The sequence below is a fragment of the Triturus cristatus genome, chromosome 5_1 (assembly GCF_964204655.1).
Source record: "Triturus cristatus chromosome 5_1, aTriCri1.1, whole genome shotgun sequence".
NCBI classification, from domain to species: Eukaryota; Metazoa; Chordata; class Amphibia; order Caudata; family Salamandridae; genus Triturus; species Triturus cristatus.
The window spans coordinates 717,483,244-717,510,630 of NC_140587.1; the positions used below are offsets into that span (position 1 = coordinate 717,483,244).

Consider the following 27,387-nt stretch of genomic DNA (forward strand, 5'->3'; position numbering starts at 1 on the left):
GAATACAATCTAACAGATGTGGTCAACGTACCATCTTATTTCTTAAAGATACGTACAAAACTAAAGAGAAATGTTTGAAAAAAATATGTTTATTTTTGTATTTTTCAGACAAGGCACACAAAACGACCTTTACTCCTTAACAGAATAGAAATTCATGAAATGCTGTCAAACTGAAGGTGGTATTGTCTAATCAGAATTAAACATCGTGATTATATGTTTATGATACGTTGAAGCTGGGGTGAGTAACGCATACTCCCCAGTGGACCGATTAGAAAATTCATTAGAGTAAATGCCCACACTAGTGGGATGTGACACTTTACATCAGCACTGCTAATTCAGCATTTCATTTTCTGAAACTTAAAACATGAGATATGACACCGATCATTCGCTTCAGCTAAAATTTCATGGCACACAGGTACTTTAGATTTGAGTAATAAGATGCCCCTAGTGAAATTATAAACTTCACATGTGCTTTATGAGGGTACGATGTTTTAGTGAAAAGGCTTGTACAAGCCATAGTTAAGCCACAGCTCTAATAATGCATAGAGAGTAAAATGCCCTCTGTGGAAAACGAAAGCTGACATACACAGTAAGTCAGTCTTTAGAATTTGTCTTACACTGGTCACAATACAATGTGGCAGCAAGGGAGCAACTATCATTAGTGCAGCAGATGCAGTGGTACCAGCATCCATCATCAAGGCCCACTGCCTTGCAATGTTGGCAGTCTTTTACTACCCAACTACACAGTTGGAACATTTTCCTTAATTGTGTTAAAGCCCATGACACCTGTACTTTGTCAGTGTAAGCGGGGAAAGGGCAGTATTTGAGGGTTAGGATAGCATTAGATACAGATTGATTTACATGAAATATTATTTAGATGTATTAGCTAAGGGAGTCCTTTGATACTTTTTACAAAAATGCTCAGGAGTACTTCAAAATGTTATTGGATATGTGAGAACGAGGCCAGGTAAATTTGAAGCACCTGTTGGCACGTCAAATGACAAACTGAGGAGACCAGACGGCAGTATGAAAATTTAACAGGAACAAGACTCACAATTCACTTCAGCCTTGAAAAGGCTTTCGACCCCAATGATGTTAGGCAGGTTTTTCAGGGGAAAACATTGCCCAAACGTTCTAGACTTGTATCGCTGTTTATTTTGGCATTTATATGTAGCAACATGTTGTGTGATTACTCTGTTTCACAAATGCGGATGAATTACATTAGTTAGATGGATTGCTCTCCCTAACATGCAGGTTAAACATTTTATGGAAGAAAAGGCTTTTTAAAACTTTATTTGGTTGCTACAAGGGGGTTTGTTGGTGCCGCCTATATGATCTACAATTTAGAAGGTCAGCATTTGGTAAATATCATTGCAACAAATGGAAAGTTCAACAGCTTGCATATACTTGAACCTTCCTTTTTGGTAAGGGAAAATTTGGATTTGAGGTAGCACGTGGGGAAGGCACATGGGAGTAAAACTCATAAAACACTTTTTATTAAGTGCTTAAAATTCTTTTGGTTCAAGTCTTCATTTTTGTGAATGTATATGAACGTATTACTAATTTCTTCTTTACTATTCTTGTAGTAAATACATTCTAACTGGTTTTCTCTAAAATAAGTGATAAAAGACAACACAAAAATGTTGCTATTTGTATGTAATGAGTTGTTGCGAGCAGAGTAGTTTTGACTGTTGCCACGGTTCTGAATAAGTTAATGAGTCTATTACATACAAGTGATTTTCAAGCATACAACATGATATTGACAAAGCCCATGGGTCTGCCAATTTGTAGATTAATGAGTTTGTAGAAGAATGTATGTGTAGACTGATGAAAATGCGATGATGCATGGGTGAATTGACAAAAGTAGGACCCCGGTATAGACAAATGAATAAACAAGCACGGGCCAAGCCGTTAGGTCTTGCCTTTGGGACATATGGGCTTTGCCACTTCCTCTTGGAAGTGTTGTACAGCAAAGTTAAAAAAAAAAAAAAGTCGCATTGTTGGATGCGTCATTCTACTGACATGTAAGCATAAGAATGCATGCACATGCCAGCGGAATGACGAGAGTGTAGTTTGCTTTTATTTACCGTTCCAAAAAGATTGGTTTGCGGAAAGTGCCATTTTTTTTTTTAAAGGTCCACAAGTGTTGACCGGGTTGGTGAGGGGAATGGGGGGGGGGGGTTGGATGATGTGTAAAACAGGAGCGGATTGGGGTGCAAGGTGAAAAGCAGCACATGGAGGATGGGAGGGAGAAGCACAAGAGGAAGAAAGCACCACAGAGTATATGGGTGGGAGAGCAACAAAGAGCAGGCTGGGGGCTGGTCAGCCCACGGAAAAGAGAAAGCAGCAGGGGAGGAGAGAAGCACACTGATATGAGAGAGCAACATAGAGTGGGAAGAGGGAGAGAAGCAAACAAGGGAAACAACTACAAAAATGAACTTGTGAAGTGCTTGAACACAAAGAAAAAGGAGTTCCTCAAAACTAGGCAGTTGAAGGACAGGTGAAGATGCTATCCTCTAGGGGAGGGATCAGCATAGGATGGACAAGGCAAAGCTCTCAAATATGAAGCAAGCAAATGACAATGACAATAAAGCCAGCCAATGGTAAGTAACGGGCAGACTATGTCTACTGTAAATTCTTAATACACTTAATTAATTTGCAACAAGACCACTTGCTTCTTCAGGCTTGACCTAAAAAGAAAGGAAAACAATAGATAGGAAAGTGAGGATGGAGAATGCATGGTAAAGGGATGAATTAATGGAAAGTGAAGATTATGAAAGCAGAAATGTACTATTAATTTCTAGCTTTCCAATTGCCACAGACGAGAGAGTGATTAAGGACAAATGTGGATTAATATTTTACCATGACTGGATTCAGTGCATATACTTCAGGTCTCTGTTCTCACAATGTGCATAGTATGACTGTGTAAAGGGCAGACCAAGCAGTGGCTGGCAGATGGCTGGATCTGCACCTTCACCAGCTTCTTTGAGTGCTTTCTGCTTCCATCATGGTCACAAAGTACCACCAGGCATAGCCTTCACTGTGTTTCTAGCCCTAGAGAGTTCATGGCGAATTGTGCACAGCCACTAAAGAGCAGAGTTTCATGATGGCCCAGGAATGCTTACTGATTTTGGTCTTCAATCATTGACCTTCGTCTCGACTTCTGACTTTGAGCAACATTTATCATCCCAGCAAACCATGGCACTGCAGCGCAACAGAAAGGGGAAGGATGAGTGCTTGTTGGTACTCACTGACCAATCATGGTGAGACACTTATTTTAGCATGCAGACATGGATGGTGCAGCAAGTGGGACAAGGGACAAGCATATGAGATCCTGTGGTTCAAGGATGAAACAGAGTGGCAGTTAGATATGTGGGTCTACAAAGACAGTTTTGGGGATCCTTATTTGCAATAGGCACAATGAATGGGAAGCCTGCTCACCATGAGTCCCTGATCAATGTGGCAGATTCTGGGGACAAGCCCCAACCGTAAATGCAAAACTGCTGTCAGCCCATGTGCACAATATAAAACACAGATTGCATACTGGATATAGACTAATTTGGGAATATCTGTGTGGGGTAAAAATCCCATCCTTTTAGTCAGAAAGCCAGGGAGTAACAGACCAAAGGAAAATGCAATAGGTTTCACTAAGTAACCGAATCGTTCCAGCCAGGTTTGTCTAGGCTTACTTACATTACTACAACCAAAGTAGCACTTAGCAGCAGACCTAAGAAATGGAACAAATGGTGCAAGGTGATATGGTATAGTGGCATAGTGTGCACTGCCTAGACATGGTGACAGACTGGAGTGCTTGTAGTGGTGACTGATCGAAATGAAGTAGGTGGGAGAAGAATACTATTTCATGTTAATAGGGAACAGAGGACGACGATGGAGGAGATTTATGCGTGTTCTGAACAAGAGAAACAACGGTTCTGTGCAGATACCTTGAGATGGAGTGTGTCTAATCCTGGCTGCAGAGGCAAGACAGATTGAGCTAGAGACTAGTTAAAATACATTCTGGCCCATTAAACATTTGTATGCACTTCAATATGCACTTTCTGTGAAGGTTTCCCAGCATGTACTTTAGCAAAACATTAATATGTATTTTTTACAGAACTAACACTTCTACAAGTTATTCGCAGTTAAAAGGTTCAATTAGACACCAAAATTATTATTCAAACTGTTAACCAGTGATGCTGAAATAATCTGATAAAAAACAGAGTTGGGGAAAAACATCTCAAAATGATGCTTTTGGAGGACCATTCCTACCACCCTGATGATGCTACTTCCCACAGCTGCATGACCAGAGTTATTCTGCAGATTAATTTATCACATTCTACATGTCCTGCTAACCTATTAGTGTCATTTTTCAGAGATGAATACAAATATTGCTTTAAAACAGAACCTAGCAAGTAAGCTAGTCAATGAACTAAAGAGGCAAGTGGTTGACCACTATTAAAAATGGACCACATCTTTTCAGTGATCTAGAATAAAGCATGTGCTGGTCTCAAATTTTCATTGCCAAAAATAAAGACTAATAAATATAAGTCTTGGAATATAATGCAGTATGTCAAAGATAGAATCCCGATGCCATCACATAGGAGATTTACGCCAAGTCTTAAAATGGAGTTGAACCTCTGATGGCTGTTAGGTTTCAAAAAGTATATACTTTGAAGAGCAGGCACAGCATTAAACGTACGTTTTACGTTTATTACTTATTTAAGTGTGATGAAAATGTCTCACTTAGGTACGGCATTACCTATTGATATAGTTACCTGTGACGGGATGTGCAGACAGAATTATGAACGGGAGTACTCTACAGTGCTGTACTTAGTGTATCGGCTTGAAGACTGACCCAAAGAGCGACTAGATGGAGGTTCCTCTAGGGTGAAGCCAGTGTTGTTCAGCATAGGCTCAGATGTCAGTATTTGCCCCTGCATTCCCTTGCCAGAGACAATATTTTTTTCAGTTACTATATTCTGTACAGTTGAGACCTCTGAAGGAATTCTCATGTTCCCTTGAATACTAGCAACTGGGGTGAACAGCCTTTCGGTCACCAAAACATTCTGCCCATCAGAAAGCTCGGACATGTTCCTAGCAGTCTGCAGTGTTGAGGAAGGTGCAAGCACCCGTTCCCTCTCTCTCACTACTACATACTGCGCATCGGGCATGTCACGAAGACCTATCACACCCGAATCACCATTGATATACCTTTCGGTCACCAAAACATTCTGTCCATCTGACAGGTCATGCATGTCTAACATACCATGAAGATTTGATCCTGGAGCAAGCACTCTTTCAGTCATTATCACATTCTGCTGAAGTCTGGGTTCATGGAGGATAGTAACTGGTTGCACAGAGGGACCAGTAACATAAGATTTTTCAGTCACTAATATGTTCCCTTGAACAAGTGGGACAGGGAGTACATTAGGCCTAGAAGACATAGATTCTTCTGAAACTATCTCTTCACGAATATCTGTTGCTTGAGCTATGTTAGGCTCTATAACATGCTGAAAGTGGTACCCATCTTCACTCGATTCCTCCTGTTGTACATGATCAACAACCACACTTGAATCAGAAAACATCACACTTTTGTCAGGCCTACTCCTGCTTGTGTTCGCTCCCTGGATGCTAGAACTTTCTTCTTCAACTTTCATGTACATTTGTTGGCCTAGGCAGATTTCTGCCAGCGTTTTAAATTTTATTCCCAGATCATCCAAAAAACTGTCTTCCATTTCGCCTTCAATGAAGCTGCAGCAACCGATAGACCCAGTTGGAGAACCGATTCCTTCTTGGGAGTAGACTAAGAGGCAATCTTTTGCTGGCTGAGACTCCTCTTCCTCAGTATAAAACATAGCTTTCTAAAACAAAAAAAGGAACCCATTAAAAAGTTAGACATTTATCATGCAAGATCATGCACATACAGGAAGCCATTTCTTGGCACAATTTAGATATACAAATTATTACAATTCAAATTCGGCAGAGATCTCAGTATGAGCAAGATGAGTACACTGTGTCAAGACTAGATTTTGCCTGCTGAAAATGATATTCAAGAGGACTTTGATAGGGCTAACTAGATATCCTTCACCATAAATTGAACAACAAACTGAGGGAGAAGTATACGTAGGTCAAAGGGTAGACAGAGAATTGTAAGTAACTGGCTCTTTATGTGATATACCAAGAATCTGATATACCACGTAAAGAGTCCAGGGGCCGTCTTATGAGTGGACAGGGGCTTGCTATGCAATCCCAAAGTACACTATTGGGGGTAGTGTGGTTGAGCAGCCTTAGGCTCAACACAGAGGAGGGCAAGATGTTTGCAAATATACACAATAATCAATGAATGACACGACTCAAGAAGGAGATCCACAACAATATATAAAAAATATCAAGTATCTTTATATATGTTTAGGCATCAGAGAAAAATCGTTCAGGTAAGTACGTTTTCAAATATGAAATCATTTGAATTTAAAAACTGGACACAGTGCAATTTCTGAGTTCTGCAATGTTATCCTATGGTAAGGAAGAACAAGGTCTGCAAACAAGTATAGTACAGCGACTTACAAGACCAATCTCCAGGAGTAAAGTTGAGTGGTGGGCAAGGTGTAAGGAAGCACCAGCAGTACACCACCAGTGGCACGAGGGCAGCCAGGGGGCAAAATAGCATCAGAAGCCCAGTAGGTTTCTCTAGAACACGATCACTGTGGAAAGAGGCTATAGGCTAAGGCTGGGAGGCCAGCCAGGCTGAACCAGCAAGGGGACTCAGTCCTTGCGATGCTCGGGTATGGAGGGACACCTTTGTTCCACTTCTCCAAGGCCCAGGGGCGATGGCTGCAGAGATGTCCTTAGGAATCAATTTTTCCTTACAAGAGCAGTCGAGGTCAGCATGCGGAGGCTGCAGGCGATGTCGGGACGTCCAGGAGGGGTGAAATCACGATGGACTCTAGCTCTGGAGGGCTTGGAGATATTGTTGACACCTGTGGTCCACTTCAACTCGGGCTGGAGGCAACGGATGCAGTGGTGGCTTCGGGTGTCAGGTTTTGGCAGTCAGTTCCGGAAGCCTCAGAGCCTTCTCTTTTGGAGTTTCTTCAGAATAGGTCTGCTGTTCATAGGAGGTCTTGAGTCTTTTTTGAAGACAGGCATTCCGCTCAGGTTTCTGGAGTCAACACCTGCAGGACGAGTTGACATTGGCACAGTTTTCAACAAGGGATGCATACAGGCCTGCAGGGTTGGTACCAGGCCAGTTTCTTTCCTTTCTCCGCTCTGCTTTTGGGACTCTTTGGTGTCTTTTCTTCTTAGGTTATCAGATCTGCTTCTTTAATGCCAGGGACTCGTCTAAATGGTTTACTTAAGGGTGTTAGGGGGAGTTTAGGGTAGTAGCCAATGGGCTACTGATTCTTGAGGTCACTATGTCTCCTATATGACCACTTCCTGTGAGAAGTGGGCATAACTCTGTCCCAGAATTCCCAAGTATGACTTCCCAAACATGGCTACTTCTGAAAAATCATGTCCACCTCACAGTAGCCCACCCCAGGGATGATAGCCAACATGACATGCCAAGGGGGCTCTGGACAGGGGTCTGGCTTCCTCTTCTCTGAGAGGAGCCAGATTCGCAATCCTAAGGCGGATGCTTCTTTGAAGCTCGCCGGCCCAAGGAGGCTAATCAGCAGAGCATCCTGTGGGAGGCGGACAGGCTTTTGTACTGGGTCTCCTGAGAGCAAAAGTTCTCACCCTCGGAGGTTAAAACAGCATCTCGGGAGGAAGGCTGGCAGAAACCAGTCAGCAAGCACAACAGAGGCTGGTAGGTGTTCAGGGGGCACCTCTATGGGGCCCTCTGAGTGCATGTATTGGTAAATCCAATACTGGCATCAGTGTGGGTTTGCCAATGCGAGGTGTTTGATACGCAAACATCCCTATTTTCAGTGAAGTCATTGTGTAGCTGGGGAACTCGTTTTCACCAGTATTCAGCACATGTTCTCAAATGGCTTCCCTAGTCACTTGTACTGGCAGTAATGGAACTGACCAGCAAAGGGGCATATCTGCATGTGGGGATATGCCTTTACATGTAGTACTAAGTGTGAGAAGGTGGCCTGGTATATGCTGTCCACTAATTAAAGTGGGCACCTTGTACCAGTCCACACAACCCTTATGATGTATGAGGTCAAAGATAACCTTTAGAAAGCTATCCTAGTGGTAGCTGTGGAGAGCAACCTTCAGGCTTAATCTTGAAGGAATGTAAAGCAGCTTTTTTTTTTACCAGAGTATCACCTCCTGAATGACTAAATGAAAGGAGAACCACACAGTAATTATATAAAAACATATATTTATTACTATAACACTGTCTACTAATCTCTACCTGAGATCAGAACATAAAGCACACAATACTGACTCAATAGAACATTCGTAAGTAGTACAATACACAGCAGGCTCCAGGGGGAGGCCGAACCATATACTTAACAAGCATTGGCATAGCCAATAGGTCTCGCCTTTGGGACCTTATAAGTGTTTAGCCATGCAACACTTGATATTGTTGCACGAAGGATATTGTGCTGGATAACTAAACACTTACAAGGTCACAAAGGCGAGACCTATAAAATGCCAATGCTTGTTGTTTTTCACACTGGAGTAGTGATGACATCAGTATCATGGCAGAACCAGCAATTTATTGGGAAATCACTAATATATGCCCTGTCACAAGAATCAGCACAGGTAGAAGAACTTGTGATCAGACCGCACAGGGTGCATTTTTAGAAGCTTTCTGGTACAGCTGAAAAGTGCCCGATAGACTGGCATGTTCAGATGCTTACATCAGAACTTGAACGGTGAAGAGCAACACACTGGCACAGAATTTAAAATGGATGGTATTTTTCTTTGTATAGGATTCTGTCTGCTAGATGAGGAATTACGTATTGGTGAAACATTCTAATGTGCTTGACACAAATGACTGCCTATTTCACAATCAAGATTTTTGGATCTTCACACAATTTGATGAAAAATACATGCTTATGTACTTTGCAGAGATATTTCTCTTGGGTACTGTGACAGACTCTGAAGCACTGCATCATTCCATAAGGTTTCCTGCAAACTATATTTAAATCTTCCGACTGTTTGGCCAAAACCCATGAAAAAGAGTGGTGCAAAATGCATCTCCTGGACCAACTCCTTCTGAAATTTTCTATGGAGTATAGGAGACGTGTCCCAAACCCAAAGAGAAAGGATCAGGCCTGTGCACCTGGTGCAATGTGGGAAGGGTTTGAAAAGACTTGACGGGGCTGATTTTCTTCCCAGTTCGGCCCTGGTGTGCATCTGTGAATCTAAAACAACTATAGTCGGAAATGGAGTTACAAGTAATGCAAATTGTATTGCTAGTCTGTTGCTCCCTAATCCTAAAACATTACAAACTGCCACCACACCAGAACTTTTCTATTCTCTGCAAAAACATGATTAAAACCTATGTTCAAACACTCGGGGGGGGGGTGTTCCCTAAACGCACCTGTGGACCAGATAAGCCACAGGACTACAAGAACACAGTGCTTAAGTAAAGACAAAAATGGTCATTAAAGATAGATATTGCCAAAAAGGTTTTAGTAATAGCATGTTCATCTGTAGGTCATGCATCGAATCTGAATGGCTGATGCGCTTTCGGTAATCCCCACATTATGTAAACCAAAGCGCTCAGCGTGTCTGATACTAAACAGATGAGGCTAATTATTTTGTTCAAAGTGCATTAAGGTCTAATTAGCGGGGGCATTACAGTACCAAATGAGCAGTGAACAACCAATTGCGCAATGGACTATTTGTTTATATACGTTCATTAAGAAATGCAACTCATTGACAAGGTTCAGGCCTGCTGGCTCTCAGGAGCAGGCTGTGGCCGCGTTGCCTCTGCCAGGACAATAAATCAAGGACACGCAGAGAAACGCGCGCCATGGAGCGCAAAGAAGCACTCCTGCTGATTTAATGCGGCGCTGCAGATGTTTGTGGACTTGGCCGCTGGCAACCAGGGCTTAGATTTGCAGGACTAACTCCAGTTGGCTGGAGGACGGTTACTTACACACAAAGTAATAAACAGCGAAAGGCCAAGGTGCGTTTGACAAACTCAATGGTTTAATAATGCGCTTTAGGACTGGGATCGGCCGTGTTAAGGCATTTAAAAAAAAAAAAATCGAGTCTGCAGCCAGCTGGACTCGGTTCCCAGGCTCCTTTCCTTCCTGAGATCCGGCTTCGTTCTTGAGTCTTGTATAATACAAGTTAATACCTTGGCAAGCTCCAGTGACGGTAAAGGGCAGATGGGATCGGACATGCTCATCCTCCCATTAACGAAAGGAAATGAAGGGTTCCCTCGGCTGCACGTGTTGTACATTGAACAAGTACAGACTGGAAGAGACCAGCACTTAAAGTGACAAAAAATCAACCTGATTGAATGAGCATGGCCCCGACTTCCCCGCCCCCTCACGTCATCACTGATAGGCCTTCCGGGAGGTGACTCTTCAGGACCAAACAAAACGCGTGAAGTTAAGACAAAACAATGCTCTGTAGCAGTACCAACAGGCAGAGTAACAGTCCATACTCAAAAGGTCATTTGTTTCCTTCAAACTGTAAAAGAATGCACACCTGTTGCTAGACAGCCTCCTCCAGCCATGCGCAACCAAAATGCAGAAGCCCATGCTAGGCACGTACAACATCCGCTCTGCGACGACGAAATCAACAGGGAAAAACAGGTTCGGCGCGGGGATGAACGGCAGCGCTATAAACATTAAAAAAAAACAACTTGGCTGCACCAGACTTAACAAGCATTGGCCGCACGGCCATGAAAGCAACGCGGCCGTAAAAGTGAAAGTGATCGTGCTAAAAAGCTGCAGCTGTTTTCAAGCACACTCGTGCTTGTGGCACAATCCGCCTTGTGGGAGCGAGCAACAGTCAACTAGCATGCGTGCCGCTGCTCGCTCCCGCAAGGTGGATGCCGCCACAAGCATGAGTATGTGCTTCCAAAAACAGCAGAGCGACGGCTAAAGGTCCTCCGATGCAGCGCATGCGCCCTGCATAGGCGAGACCTAAAAATGGTATACAAATCACAACTTCACTAGATACAGTGCCTAGAGCATGTAGAATTACTGGGACCCCAAGTAACCACCCAGAGGAGTGACACAGGGAGCCCATAGAGGATGGGTGCAGTGAGGAAACACGACCTCCTGCTCCGTACAACTCTATGGGAAAGTCGTGGGGGTAAAGTTACAGTTTAAGGACACTTCTACGAGGACTTCGAGCAAACCCTTTGGAACATAGGAGGCACTAAGGCCAAACCACCATGGAGTACCCGTGTTACCTATCCCAGAGGAGCTTGGTACATAGCGGTCAAGTGGTGTTGGAGACCATCGTCGTTTTCAATGGATTGCAAATAAGTACTGGTGCCGGGAAGGCGAAGAGTGTTGGTGGAATCCAAGCCAGGATTCTAGGTGAGATGAACGTGAAAGCAGCGGGGACAGAGTCTGGGTTTATTCAGGTGACCAGGGGCTCGGTAGTCGAATGCCCTCCGATGTCGGGTGCTTTAGGTGCGATGAAGGGTTGCTTGACTCTGCAGGCACAGGGACCAGGAAACGTCAGGGACGACCAGGATATGGAGGTGGGCTGTCCCACGAAGGATGTCGAGAGCTGAGGGGTCGATTTCTGGCTGGAGCACCAACAAACCTTGGCAAATGCAACCCACGCTGTCAGAGTAAATAGGTTACGGTGTGGACCTGCAAGGTCCAGGGGACTCTCCAAGCAATGGAGAGTCAAGGCCCGTCTGGAGCAACCAGGTAAGCCCAAGAATCAACGGACCAGGGATCAATAGGAGACCTCGAGCGAAATTACAAAGCACCAGCCCACAGAGCACTCGTGAGTGGAAGCCGGAGATCTTCGGAGTAAATGCTCTCTCGGGGTCAGGACTACACTGAGTTCAATTCACAAGCTCAGGAGTTGCCAACAAGCATGTGTACTTTCAAATGTACGCGGTGCACAGGGGTTCGGGTTGCACGGCCCCCATGAGGGATACTGGTCTCAGAATCGCTGAGGTCAGATCTACCTCAGGGACCTTCGGGAACCTACCTCCTGTGTTGCTGCAATCTTCTGAGTCCTCAGGAGCTTGGGAGAAGCAAACCGATCAGTTGCGTTTAGGTGCCTGCTTCTGCAGGGGAGTAACTCCTTTCCTCCAAGGGAGATTCTTCAGTCATCCAGCGTCATGCAGCTAGTCGAAGTACTTGGATTCTTCCTAGTAGAATCTTGTCCAGGTAAAAACCAAAGTTCCAAAGTCCTGTAGTCCGGTAACCCACTTTATACCCACGGGAAAGGGATGGACAGATTCAGGGAAGGGACAGGACAGAGGGGTGGCTACACCCATGTCCTTTGTCCAGTTTTGCGCCAGAGTGACCGCAATGCAAAGTTTCTGAAGTATTGAATTGCTATGATTTATGTTTTTGTTCAAAAATCCATAACTCTGGATATATATATCTGATCACGTTCCTTTTGGGGTCTAAATTAATATAAAAATCTGCTTTATATTTAGGAATTGGTATTAGATTTCTTGAAAGTAGTGTCAATTACTTACTGTCCTTGTTGGTACTTTGAAATGCTTGACACATGTTCATCTAGTAAAGCCTGACTGCTCTTTGCCACTCTACCAAATATGATGCTAAAGATTTATGATTGTGAATCCAAGGACCATCTTTGGGGTCTGTGAGAGTAATGCATGGTGAAGACTAACCAGCATCACCACATAATACTCCACCTTCCTACACTGGGGTAATCAGATTCAGTGAACAGTTGTCTGTCTTGGTCTTTCTCAGCATCCTGGGAGTGAGAGGACTCATCACAAAGGTGTAGGCAAAGACATTCAACTGCATCACTGAAAAAGCACATGTTGAAAATGGCCCTTTTTGTAGGGTTACCCCAAACGTCTTGCCTTCCTTCTCCTCTTTTTCTGATGTTTTGCTGGCCTTAGGGCTCTGAGCATGTTACCACTGCTGACCATTGCTAAAGTGCATGTGTTCTGTACCTTAATATGACGACAAATGGTTTAGCCATGATTGGCATATTTAGCTTACTTATATTAAAATGCACTACCTGTGCCAAGGGCCAATAAATGTAACTCTACTAGTGGGTCTGTAGCGCTGGTTGTGCCACCCTATTAAGCAGCCCGTTAACAACGTCTCATGCCTGCCACTGCCGAGTCTGTATGAGCAGTTTTAAACTGCCATTTAGACCTGTCAATTTCACCTACTTGCCAGTCCCAACCATTCCCTTTTATTACATATAGGTCACCCTTAGAGTGGACCCTGGACAGCCCATGGGGAGGTGGCAGTGTATTTATAATGCAGTACATGTGCTTTTACGTTTTATATGCCCTGGTAGTGAAACTCTTAAATTCGTATTTCATCACTGCAAGGCCTATCTCTCTCATAGAGTAACATTGGAGCTGCCTTGTAACCTGTTACAAGTGTAACTTTCAATTGGGAAACAATATGAAAAGTATGTTTGGTTTAAAAAAAACTCCGGTCTCGATGCAGTGCTGCACAACAACAGACCAGCATAGCTCTGCATAATCGCCGGCAACCCAGAGGTGAAGGGGCATCCCAAGCGCGGGAACAACTGAGGGAGACTGTTGCATTTGCCCACTTCCTCCAGCCCGCTGAGGCTATTGCAACTGCAGCACCGCTAAAGAACAAATCAAAGCGGCTCGATGCAACACCGCAGACTGCCCAATGGAGAAGAGCCCCATACCTCGAGCTCCCTTCATGAGACTATCGATCTCGCAGCTTTCACCCCAGAAATGTACTGTGTGTATTGAGACCAGGGAGGACAACCTGTGCATTAAAGCGAGTGTCTGGATTTGCCCGTATTCCACTGGTTTCAAGGGAACTGCTGTTGTCTTACCGTTTCCCTGACTGTAGAAACAACATATTCGTTCTAACACGCTGAAAAAGCCTATTTGCAGATCCTCTCCTTGGATCGCCATCCTTTCCCCAGTGTTATCATAAATGACCTACTAGAAGTGCATGTTTTCAACACTGTATTTGCATTAATAACTTTGAGCAATCATAACTAGTGAACTATTGATTGGATTTTTCTCATTTTGGTCTTGTTTGAAAGAGAAAAAGATACTACTTTTCTACAACAATGTGGAGTCTTTTTGTGGTGTTTTCACTGTGTTACTGTGCACGTGCACAAATACCCACTTTCTAACAGCGTACTACTGTTATGTATTGTTCTGTTCAGCGGAAGAGTCTAGAGTTGATGGCCCCATGTTCAGAAGCCTCTACCCACCTGTCAAAGAATAAGCCTATGAGAGGCAAACGTTTGATCCACACTTGGCAATGGCTTGAAATGGCCATGGCATCAGCTGGTTTGATGGATCTTCCAGCCACGGAATTGAATCTTGGACTTAAGTTACCAATAAGTCTCATTTCTGACTGCAGGAGCAGAGACGAGAGCTTCAGAATGGGGTGGGCGTGCTGTACATGGCAGAGGTGGTGGTGATCCTGACAAAGGATTCACTGGAGGATACAGATGCTGTAGTTGAGGAAACAATCTTAAGTTTATATCAGCTGCTGCAAAGTAGGCATGAAGGCAACTGGTACATTTCTGACAGCCAGTAGGAAACCTTTGCAGTTTATAAACTTCACAGTCCTGCTGAAAGTCTATGTCTCCTTAATAAGCCTCTTCCTCGTACTCTAGATTGATGCACACATCCAACTGCACAGGACTATATGCTGTATCCAAGGATTGCTCTTTGCCGCTAACATCAGCCTGTAGCTCAAAATGTAAGATTTGCATTGGCAACTGAGCAGAAGCCTTCAAAGGTGAAAGCAAATAGCCAGGCTGTGTTCCCAAAGGTAGCAAAAAAGGAAATTAAGTAATCAATGATGTGGTCGTAGTCAACCAGGATGCTGGAACTGCCATCAAAGTCAACAGTGTCACTTTCAATGGAATGTTTTGGATCGATCACAGGATACAGCCTGAAGATTCGCTAGCTAGACTGTGCTCAACTGGGATTCATTCAATGACAGATGCTTTTCTGTTGTCGATGGAAGTTCTTCGCTTGAGGAGATTTATGTAGGACTACAGAGACCAGTGGAAACGCATGCCAGTTGTGCAATCAATCATTCTCCTAACAGTGAATAAGGTCCATATAAAAGACGCCAATGCAGAAATGAGAGCATGCGGAGAGGGTTGTGGGGAAACACAAGATGAAACCTCGTAAAGAAGATTAAAGTAAGCCGAAGTTGGTAATGAGAAGTCTGTATGCCAATGACATGCCCCTGTGGGCATTTTATACTATAATTGTGGTCTTTTGATCATTGCAGTGTATACACGGACTATAACATGCCTCCCACCACTAAGGTGCACACCTACAGAAAGGTAAATAAGATACGGATACACTTTCAGACAGGAAACTTAATAAAAGGTAGCGTTAACCCACTGTGAACATCACAGCAACCTCTGAAAGTGTCTCTCAGTCCTTTTCTCAAATAATTGGAGCGAAAAGATTTCAATGCAACAGCATTTTGGGTGGCCTTAGCAGAAAAAAAGTTTTCCTGTTGCACACTGCAGCAGCAGGGTGGACCTACATCTAAAGTAGACACTTACAGGACTGCAGGCACCTTTGTTTGGCATCTTGTATCACTTCTGGGCATAAGGTCTGGCTGAGCCTTTTCTGGCACAGCAAAGGGGACATTAGTCCAGCAAAGGGGAATTGCTAGAAAAAAACCATGGGGTGCACTTTACTGCATAGTGATACTTCAACTTGGGGAATAAGTCAGAGGAAGAGATGGAGAAAAATATGCAAAAGAATGAGGAGGCATCAAAGCCATGAGTGGTTGGATTGGACACATTTTTTCCACACTGTTCCAAGATGCTTTCCAGGCTTTTTGACAGAAGGTATTCTGTTTATATTAGCAGGAGTCTATTTTAAGGTTTTCCTGTGGCTCTGGGTATTACACAACAGTCAGGCAAGGGATCCTTCTGGGAGTGTTTTGTCAGTCAACCTAGATGAAAAATTATAAATGTTCTTTGAAAATCTTGCAAACTCTTTTAAAAGATTACAAGAAAAGACGAAAATTAAAAATAAGAACACACAAATTCAAAACTCATAAAATAATACAATGACAAAACAAAGTTGAGGCTTCTAGTTCATGACTATCTAGAAAAAGAGTACCTTGGCTTTAGGGATCTTAAGAGAACCTTGGAATACCGGAACCACTCCACAACATGAAAGGTCTTAAAAGATCCCCTTTTCCCCTAACGATTATTAGCATACCAAATACCATTTAAGATTCTGAGTCGTGAATAGAAGGGAAAATACATATTTTAACAGTTACAATCTGAATGTCTAACAAACATTAAGTTGATTCAGGTATATTTATAGACAATACTTACATCACTGAAGTATTCTTTAATGAAATCTTCTTGCAGAGCTCCTGCACCACCAAAGTTTCCATTTGTCTCAATCCTTCCTCCTCCATAACTTCCAGCTCCATAGCTTTCTTCAGCGCCTGCGCCCTTCATACTGCTTCCTCCTCCTGCTATCATGCCTCCACCTCCCACTGCTCCTGCACCTATTGCACCTCCTATTACAGCTCCAGCACCGAACGTGTTTCCAGCCGCACTTTGCAGAAGGTGTCCTTCCTCCCATCTTCTTTCCATGATACTGTGACCAAGATTGTAAGTGCCTTTGGTACCACTTTGACAGCCGTTGGATGCCATTGCACCATCCTCCCATGCTTTAAAGCCACCTCCAACACGGTTAGCATTATCTAGCACCTCCATATGTGGCGGAACTGCCTATGGAACAAAGCAAGCAAAACAAAAAAATGCAATGTGTTAAATTATTTCACCAAGACTTTTTAAAACTGAATGCTTTATCATTGAGGATCACAGTATACACATATATTATAGTGTACCAATAATTTCCGAATATATCTGTTGCCTTTAATGTATAGGAAAAATGATTATGAAAACTTTAACAGCATACAGTAGTTCCCAGGTTATTATTAAGTTATTAATTTAAAACATAGAAGATTTTCTGCTTAGAAGCAGCTCTTATTTACCTAGTTTCAAAAATGAAGAAAGTAAAAGTAAACGGTTACAGACAAAACAAGCCAAAAGGTCTTGCCTATGCAAGATGTTTTGGCTTTATTAATTGTTTTGTTGTATCGTGTGGTATGATATGGAAAGGGGTTTAATAGTCTGCCCTTCAATAGTATGGTATGGCCTGTCATTGTAAAGTATGGTATGGTGTGTCATTGCATGGTATGGCCTATTATTGTATAGTGTGGTATGGCTAGTCATTGTATAGTATGTTATGTTAAAGAGATTTATAGTGCGCTCAATTAATCAAGAGTGTCCCTGGTATGGCCTGTTATTTAGATGTTTGTCATTGCATGGTATGTGTTGTGATGGTATGCTATAGCTTGCTATTGTATAGTATAACATGGTATTGTATTGCTTGTGATTGTATAATGTGGTCTGGTATAGCCGGTTATTGTTTAGTATGGTATGATATAGCATTTTAGGAAATACTTGCATTGTCTTTTAAAGACGTTATTGTCATGTTGGGTTAAACTATTCGTAGGGACAAAAGAAATGCGCTTCCAAAATATATGAATCTAAAATTGGGGAGATGTTAGTCATCTTTAACAGGAGGAAAGAGGCAAGGCAGAAGGAGAGCAGTCAAAAAGGAACAAATGATTAAAAGAAACGTAAGGGTTTCATTTTTAGTAATTAAACCGAACATCCTATATGGGTTTGTACCGTAAATTTGGGTCTGCAAAAGCAGAAGGCAAAACCTGGAGAGAAAAGGCATGTTTAATAAATATGCACACAGGACAAAGCCAATACGTCTCTCCTTTGAGACTTACTGGGGTTGCTAATGGTTTTGATCATGCTGCACAGCATCAAGGATTCTGTGCACCATAACTAATAAACAGGGAAAGAAACGTGGAGACATGGAAGAGAAGAGACAAGAGAGTGAAACGTGGAGTTAAAGGACAGGGGAGAGAGGCTCGAAAGGCTAAGCTGTTTAAAAGTGAAAGCGTATGTAATAGTGGCTCAAAGGAAAAAGTTGTAGAAAAACTTATACATATGAATAGAAAGATTGCCTTCGTGGCAGACAATCCCCTTTCACAGATCCATAATTTGGTACTGTACACTTGCAGCCAAATAGCTTGTGCCAACAGAGGGGTGGGCCCATACGTCCAGTCGAACAAATGTAAATTTAAACTTGTATCTGACCCAAAACAATTATATCCGGAGTGTCAGAATTTCCACACCCCACTCATTCGTATTTTCCATTAAATGTATTAAAAGGAGTTAGTACTTCCTAATCCACATAAATGCGCTTTCATAGTTAGGCCATCAGTTAACATGCGTCATGCAATATGAACACGCTATTACACCATACAAAACATTTTGATTTAAAGATACAGTATTTTGTATTTGCTCACATAAAACTCTCCACAAAGCTTGTGTAAAATGTGGGACTTAAAAATGATGCAGAGTTTAGAGTCTGCTGATTTTGCATTTTACCATGTAGAACACCTATTTTGACCTTAAAGGGAAGAAGGGACTCTAGCTGAGCAGTACCTTGTTGGACGTCTGGGAATTCTAATGTTTGTGACCTTCAGTTTGTCCGATGCCAAAGTATCATTGTTGCATGGGTGAAAAACACTAGAGAAACAAACATATCCGAACGCCTTCGGCATTGTCATTATTCAAGCGTGGAAAGGTTAGCACAGAAAACGACCTGCACTCATTGCAAATTTACAATAAGCTCCATTTTCAAAGTTTCCCATTCTTCTAGAATAACCTTAATTGATAAAACCGAAGAAGTCTTCAAAGCCTTAAAAGACCTTACCTCTAAATTTGTGATTAATTAATCTTCTATTTTGTGAATAAGGTTTCTTTCAAGATACCACTGCTCTCTCCAGAGGCACGGTGTCTAACTCTTCTTCCTCAAGTGTCCCACAATAGAACAGCCTACCTCAACCTTCAGTCTGCAAATGTATCCAATGGTCAGCCTTTCAACCAAATTTTGTGATTACTCTTGTGGAATTGAGGTGAAACAGCTATTCTATCTCTCTACCGTTCATCTTATTCCGGTGAGATTTTAGTCTCGCTGTGGCAAATCTGTGAAATGTTCGAAGCACTTTTTCCCATACTGAATTCTTCTCTTGCTTCTTTTGCACAGTGTCAGGTGTTAAAACAGGCACAATCCAGACTGAACATTACAGTCAAACAACTACTGTCCTATAACACTACAGCCTGCAGTAGCTTAAGTCCTTAATTCATAGGTAGAAAAACCCTTTGGCGTCTGCCTTGAAAACAGCAACATTTTGATGCAGTACTCAATTTGAGCCCATGACGCCCATCAGCACTCAGAATGCTCTGACATTTACTGAGAGAGGGGGAAAAACACACAAAGACAAAGACTGAGGAAGAAAAAGATGGAAAACCGCCAGGAAGGGAGAAAGCACAAATCTGCAAGTGTGCGAAAAAAGGGGTTGGGAGTCTCTGGTTGTGGATTAGACACGCATGAGGTGGATTCTAGACTACGATGCCTTGGTATTCGGTGCATCAACATTTATTAGCACTGGCCACAAGCTTCTGAGCGACCTTTTGGGCACTAGTACTCCCTCTTTTACAAATTAAGTACCGACTAGATGATGTCCAGGGTGGCCTCTGCCCAGGCAGGATTCCTGAATCTGTAACATTGGCCAGTTTTATATGTTTTGCTCATGGTAGCCAACGCTGGCAGTGGGAATGCACTTTTATTAGACAAATCAAGCTGCATTTGACACAGTTGACTATGGCAGTGTTTCCCAAAGCGTGGGTTGCAAGCCAATTTTTGGTGAGTTGAAAAAGTCCGAGCAATAAATAAAGATGCCTTTAAATTCTGTGTTTATCTTTTCACATTTGCTTCCTTCAAAGACAGAGGTCAACCGTCAGGCTACGTCTTTGACAAATTGCTGCTTATTCTATAAACATGGCATTGGTGTTTACTTTTTTTTATGTGACGATCTTGTTCGAGTACAATAAGAGTGAAAGGAAAGGCAGAATGTTGTTTTTTTGCAACATCCAACAAACTGAAAATACCTGTAAATGAAACGTATAAAGTTAGGTTAAGAAAGCAAATATGAACAACATTTTTTTGCAATTCCAAAGTATGCTGGAAACCGAGAAATTATTAGGATCAAAACAAATCTAGACACTTTTTCTTGGTGATGCATAAACGATAGATATTCACAGAAACCCGATTTCCACACATTACCATTTGTGTACCGTAGATCAGTAAAACTGTATGTTAGTGGCAATTTCAATGGAGAATGTGTTGTCTGTAAATGACAATGTGCTTCAACACGATGCTTAATTTATATTTGAAAAAAATCGCCCATCATGTCCAGTAAAGGTAGGTGGATCTAGGAAGCTTGTTCTAAAAAGTGAGTCGTGGCACTAAAAGGTTTGTTAACAACTGAACTATGGCATTTCCTGAACTTCAACATAGTGGAACGAAGGGAGCAGTCCTTAAGCAGGTTACGTCCTCCAAGTACAACCATATCCACCAAGTAGTTCTTAGTCATTTTCACTCTGCTACATCACTAAATTGTCATTTACCGCGCTCTGCCCACTCTCGTCCACTTTACATGCATTTGTAAGGCCACATCCCGCCGTGATATGTTCCCGATGGCATCCAGTTATTCACCTATGCCGACAATACTCAGATTCTATTCCACCTGGCTAACCAAACCGGAGCTGTCTGTAAAGGTCAGGGGATGGTCGGACAGCCATGAGCTGCAACTGAACCAGAACAAAACAGAGGTGCTGATGGTGGTGCACTTTGTGGTACTCCACTTTGTGACCACAGGACTTGGGACCACATCCTGATCTATCTTCCACGCTGACCTGCAATTTACAACTTAACTTTCAGCAGTTATTTCTGCTTGCACCTTCCAACTTGGGAACATTCAACAAATCATTCATCTTTTGGCAGTAGACATTCACAACTCAATCTCTGCATTAGTAGAATCTCGCTTAGATTACTGCAAAGTTTGCTAATGTGGTGCCTTCAAATACTACAGTCAGAAGTGTTGCCTGACCATGCCAGCTTCAGGATATGATAGCACCAATCCTACTCATAATGCTCCCCAGTCTCACCACAAGCGAACAGCAGAGATAATGATGTTGTTACACAGGTACGACATATCTTTTAATTGATATTGTGGACACATTTTTTAAACTTAGCACTGTCATTTATCTCACACTATCATTAAGAACCATATTTCCAACCCCCTCCCAACCCACCCCTCGTCCCCTCACTCGTGATCTGTTGCTGTTGTAGGGGGTCCCTGATGTGTCACATCACCATGAACTCAAGGACCACATAACACTGGCCTCGACAGGTATTTCAGCCATTCCAAATTTTACCCCATTTCTGGGGAAAACCTCTACTCTCGTACACAACACTTTCCGCCATCATACACCAGTTCAGTCAGGCTTCCAAGCCTCCAGTTTTGGAGCCTGCCTGGCTCCCCACGACTTCGTTATATTTTTTCTTTGCCACTGACAGGCCCAATGTCATCTACGTCCGTTGTGACCGGCCTGTGTCTCACTCTACCCAGATATTTAAAACACATCACTTGGCAGAGACACTTATGCCACCTCCCTCAAGCACTCCACCATTGCAGACCAGAAATTTTATTACTGGGCATTCCCATAGGATGTGGAAGAAGGTGCCTGTCTGTCCAAACCCACGTAGACAAGGTGAGTCGTCAGTCCTCCCCATCTTTACCATTGTCGTTCAGGCGTAATAAAAGCAATAAAGGATCTTTTTTTGGACTAGTCAAACCCCTGAGCGTATGGCTACCTCCCTGGGGGCTGCCAGGACCTTTTCCCATTTGCCGTCTTCAAAGCCCCCGCCAGCTCTAGCTCCCACTGCTCTCTTACATGCTTTAAGACATCTGGCGTGTGGTTAAGTAGTTTTTATATATTTTTTTTTTTTATAAGTCAGTGACGTGGCCTTTCAGGGCTTGAATAGCCTATCCTCTAAAGGTGAGGATTGCGGTAGGTCCGTCCCCCAGAGTAGTACCGCTCTGAGCGCAATCCTGACTTGCATGTATCTGTACAACTCAGTAGGTGCTAGTTGGTATTCCTGTTGCAGGTCGGGCAAGAGTCCAAAAGTCCCCCACCCTGGACATTCCTAGGAGGTCTCACTTTACAAACCCTGGATATTTCCACAGTAATCCATAGCGCCTTTGCAACCATATTTTTCCACCTCAAGAATATCGTAGCTGTTTGCCAAAGTTTCACAGCTGCCCGTGTGGGGTCCAGCCAATCTCTCGGTTTATTCCCTAATATAGGGCATTTAGGTATCCCTGTGAATGTAATATAAATAAATACATACGGAATGCTGGTTCCCTCTGTGGGAGGAGAACCCAGTTATTGATGGTGCTGGTGCTCCATTGTGCTGCCCAGTAGTATTTCTGAACATCTGACGGTGCAATGGCCCCATTGTACCAACCTCTTTCAAGCTTAGGAAGTGTTATGCCTCCTAGGCCCCCATCTAACAGCATAGTTTGGACCTCCCCTTCAACCGCCTTAAAGTAAGACTTGTGGATCTCATATGGGTTGTTCTGAAGGGCATTTAGGAAGGGGGACATGGACATCATTTTAAATAGCATTGCCCTCCCTAATGGCAAGAGCAGAAAAGACCTCTGTCGCACATCTCCCGAAGCCCCTCTATCAACGGGATAAGGTTTCTCTTGAAAAAGAGGTAAGTATCTGGCATGATGTATATCGCCAGGTAGCGGTAACCCGTGGTCGTCACTGTCGCCATGCAGCCAGACGGGAGCTGTGGTTTCCGCCCCTAAGTGGGTATATTAAGGATTTGTGCCAGTTGATGGTATACCCAGAATATTAGCAGAAAAAGTTAATGATCTGCATTAGTCTATCCAGAGTTAACCCCGGGTCCATCACATAGAGCAGCACATCACCTGCATATAAAGATAATTTGTCCTACTGCAAGCCTTTGACCAATGGAGCCTGATGGAAGCTGCTAAGGGATCTCGGGTCAAGGCAAAAATTAGTGGGGATAAGTGTCCGCTCTGCCTGGTACCTCTTTGGAGTCTGAACTCCAGGAAAAGCCCACCATTGACTTTAACCTGTGCCATCGGTCCAGAGTACATAAGCCATAACCACTGGATGAAATGTGGGCCAACGCCCAGCTTTGCCAGCACCTCAAAGATATTTTCCCATTCCACTGTATCAAATGCCATCTTGGCATGCAGTGACAGCACTAGAGCCTGTTCACGTAAGTTGGCTATCTGTCCCAACACACCATGGAGGCACCGGAAGTTAAGGGTCGTGCTTCTGTGGGGCATAAATCCCGACTGGTACAGATAGATCAGGGATTGGATCATGTGGAGAAGTGTAGCTCACTGGTTAGAGGAGGCATACCCTGAAGCAGAGGTCAGACCCGGGACCAGGGTTCGATTCCCGACGCGGCAGGGTCTGGAGCCCAATTGTCCACGGACTCGATAATTCTCGCTTCGGTGCCTACTCTAAGCACGAGTTCACACTATGCAGCTCTGGGCAACAAGCTTGCTTAATCTCCACAACAGCCCCCCGCGGCGGGATGCCTGGCTTTCACCTTGGGGATGCCCAGTACGGGTTATCTCACAGGGAAAAACCAGGACGGGTTCCCAATGCAAGCGCCGAGATGCCCAAGGGTAATTTGAGCGCTATATAAGACCGCACATACATACATACATACATACTCACTCTGATCAGGCGCATGGCTAAGACTTTAGTCAGTATTTTATCCTCCGCGTTCAGTGGGAAATTGGCTTACAGGAGGCGCAGTCTTCTGGGGTTTCTCCTCTTTATGTATGACCACTATAGTGGCCAGTCGCCGGTCATGTGGCAAATACCCCCAGCTGTCTACCTTCCTTAAAAATTTACATCAAGTGAGGGGCCAACTTGGAGGCCACCATTTTGTATAGTTTGCCTGGCATTGTGTTGGAGCCCATGGCTCTGCCAGTAGCTTGCCTGGTTTATTTCCTACCCCATAGAGGCGATGAGAAGTGGTGCAAAGTATCGCCCTGGTGGCATCCGGTGCTAGGTCTTTATATTCCCTCTGTTTAAAGCTAAAGTGTGTCTCACTTCCAGTCCACCACCTGTCGAGAGTAGGCGCTCCTGGGACAGAATCTCCCCGTCAAGCTTTTCCATTTTTGCCCTCTTGTCTCTCTTACACCCCGAAATGAGGGAAACCGCCTAGCCTCGGGTTATGGTTTTGTAGGTCTCCCAGAGAATTTGTGCCGAGTAGACTAAGGTCGGGTTCTATGTAAGGTAGGGTTCCATTGTGCTCCTCCGACACTCCTGTATTATGTGTTGCTGCAGGTACCAAGGGTTGATTGGACTGATTCCCCCCATGGTCTCATGGTGCAAGACAAATTCTGCCTATATCGGAGAGTGGTCCGTTATCCCCCCCTTGCCAGGTGCTGTACCTTTGAGTAATGTTGGGCCAGCTGATGATGTGCAATAAGGTAGAATATTCGGGAGAGGCTTCCACGTCGCCAGAGTGGAACGTGTATTGTTGTTCCCTGGGACTGTGTGTTCGCCATATATTACCATCCTATGGGGTGTTAAGAAATCTGAAAGTGAGTTTTGAGTCACCCTGCATGTCTGAGGGGCCAGTGGTCACGATCTTTGCTGAACGCCAAGTTGGAGTCACCCCCGCATGAGTAGCATTGAACAAGTTACTTACCTTCGGTAACGATGTATCTGTAAGAAACATTAGTTAGTTAGATTCCTCACCTTAGAATATCCCCAGGCGTCAGACTGGATCCGGAAGATTTTTCGTCAGCAATACCCCTTGCGCGTCGCTAGGCGTCGTCTGCGGCTCCGCGTCCGTCGTCGGCGTCGTGCGCCGGAATGACGTCGGAGTACTTAGACGCCGCCCTCGCGCGCTGACGTCAGTTCTTGTACATAGCTTTCCGCGCCAGGAACGCAGAGCCATGCAAAGACCGACACTGGTGCCAAAAATAAAATCTAGGGGCCTGAAAAGGACAACCTTAACCCTAGATGTCAGTTCGCAGAACGGGGAGGATGGGTGGGTCGGTGAGGAATCTAACTAACTAATGTTTCTTACAGATACATCGTTAACGAAGGTAAGTAACTTGTTCATCTGAAAGAAACACGTTAGTTAGATTCCTCACCTTAGAATGGATACCCAAGCAATACCATCCCCGGTGGTGGGTCTGCGAACCAAGATCACACCAGAAAGTCCTGGAGGACAGAACGGCCAAAGAAGCCATCCCTCCGGACTTGGCTGTCAAGGCAATAATGCCTGGCAAACGTGTGTAGCGAAGCCCACGTCGCCGCCTGACAGATGTCCTGCAAAGGGACTCCCCGTCTCAAAGCAGTAGTAGCCGCTGTGGCCCGAGTAGAATGGGCGCGCAGCCCAACAGGAGGGTCCTTTTTTGCCAAAGAATAGCAAATTTTGATACACAAAACGACCCACCGAGAGATGGTCCGTTTGTGCACAGCTTTCCCCTTCTTAGCGCCCACGTACCCAACAAAAAGCTGGTCGTCCACCCGGAACTGTTTTGTGCGGTCCAGATAAAAGGAGAGCGCACGTTTTGGGTCCAGACGGTGGAGCCTCTCTTCCTCTTTGGAAGGATGCGGAGGCGGAAAGAAGGTGGGCAAGGTGACAGACTGCCCAAGATGAAATGGAGTCACCACTTTCGGAAGAAAGGAGGGACGAGGCCGAAGGACAACCTTGTCCGGATGAACAGACAGAAAAGGAGGCGTTGAAGATAAAGCCTGGAGCTCACTCACCCGTCTAGCCGAGGTGATGGCTACCAGAAAAGCAGTCTTAAGAGTCAGAAGACGAAGAGGACAATTGTGAAGAGGCTCGAAGGGAGCGCACATCAGGAATGTCAAGACCAGATTCAAGTCCCACTGAGGCATTACAAAAGGGACAGGAGGGAACGTGTGAGTAATGCCTTTCAGAAAGCGTGTAACCACAGGGGACTTGAAAAGAGAAGGCTGATCAGGAAGCCGCAAGAAGGCGGAGATGGCAGCAAGATAACCTTTCAGGGTGCCCAGGGCAGAGCCCTGCCGGGCCAGAGAAAGAAGAAAGAGAAGAACCTCAGAAAGAGGGGCGGAAAGGGGATCCACAGCCTTTGCTGTGCACCATGTTACAAATTTGTTCCACCGGCAGGCGTATACCGTCTTTGTGGAGGGACGCCTGGCTGCCAGAATGATATCACAGACTTCAGGAGGCAAGTCAAATGGCATCAACTGCCGCCGCTCAATCTCCACGCATGGAGGTGGAGGCTGGACAGGTTCGGGTGGAGGACCGTCCCCTGCTGCTGCGACAGAAGATCCTCCCGAAGGGGCAGACGTATCGGGGGATCGGTCAACATACTGAGTAGCTCGGGATACCAGTATCTTCGTGCCCAATCCGGAGCCACCAAGATGACTTGGGCCCGGTCGCGCCTGATCTTCTTCAGCACTCTGGGCAGAAGTGGTATAGGCGGAAAGGCGTACAACAGACCGCAACTCCACTCGTGACGAAAAGCGTCGCCGAGCGAGGGACCGCCTTGGAAATTCCAACGCGCAGAACTGCTGACATTGCGCGTTCTCTTCGGTGGCGAATAGATCTAACCAAGGCTCTCCCCACTGCAGAAAGAGACCTTGCGCCACTTCGGAGTTCAGACGCCATTCGTGATCCATCATGCAGCGGCGGCTGAGTTTGTCCGCTCTGGCGTTCAGAGAGCCCGCCAGATGTTGAACCACTAGGGTGATGCCCTGGTGTTCCAGCCACGTCCAGAGGCGCAGAGCCTCCTGACAAAGGGTCCACGACCCCACCCCGCCCTGTTTGTTGCAATACCACATGGCGGTGGTGTTGTCCGTGAACACCTGCACGACACTGCCCCTGACAGAGGGAAGGAAGGCTTTCAGTGCAAGTCGGATCGCTCTCAACTCCAACAGGTTGATGTGGAGACGAGACTCCGCCGGAGACCAGAGGCCTCTGATCTCCGCCTCTCCCATATGGCCACCCCAGCCCAGGAGGGACGCATCCGTCACTACGACATGCTCCGGTTGGGGAAGGGAGAGGCTCCTGCCCATGACCCAATCGCGGTCCGTGAGCCACCACTGCAACTGTTGTGCAGTGCCCTCCGAGATCAAGACATGGTCGGACAGGTTGCCGTGATGCTGGGCCCACTGAAACTTCAGGTCCCACTGCAGAGCCCGCATGCGCCGCCTGGCGTGATGCACTAGTAGGATGCAGGAGGCCATCAGCCCCAGAAGCCGCAACACTAGCCTGACCGAAACCCAGGATAGAGGCCGAAA

General features: G+C 44.7%; 1 protein-coding gene across 1 annotated transcript in view; it reads right to left on the reverse strand.

The window, feature by feature from the left end:
• Positions 1 to 71: 71 nt before the first annotated feature.
• Positions 72 to 27,387, reverse strand: part of LOC146831408 (desmoglein-2-like) — a 410,122-nt gene continuing 382,806 nt past the window's right edge. Inside the window, exons 14-15 of the mRNA XM_085605709.1 lie at positions 16,414 to 16,818; positions 72 to 5,861 (exon numbers count right to left, since the gene is read on the reverse strand). Coding sequence (XP_085461835.1) covers positions 4,800 to 5,861; positions 16,414 to 16,818 — 1,467 coding nt within the window. The 3' untranslated portion in view covers positions 72 to 4,799. The remainder of the gene's footprint in view (positions 5,862 to 16,413; positions 16,819 to 27,387) is intronic.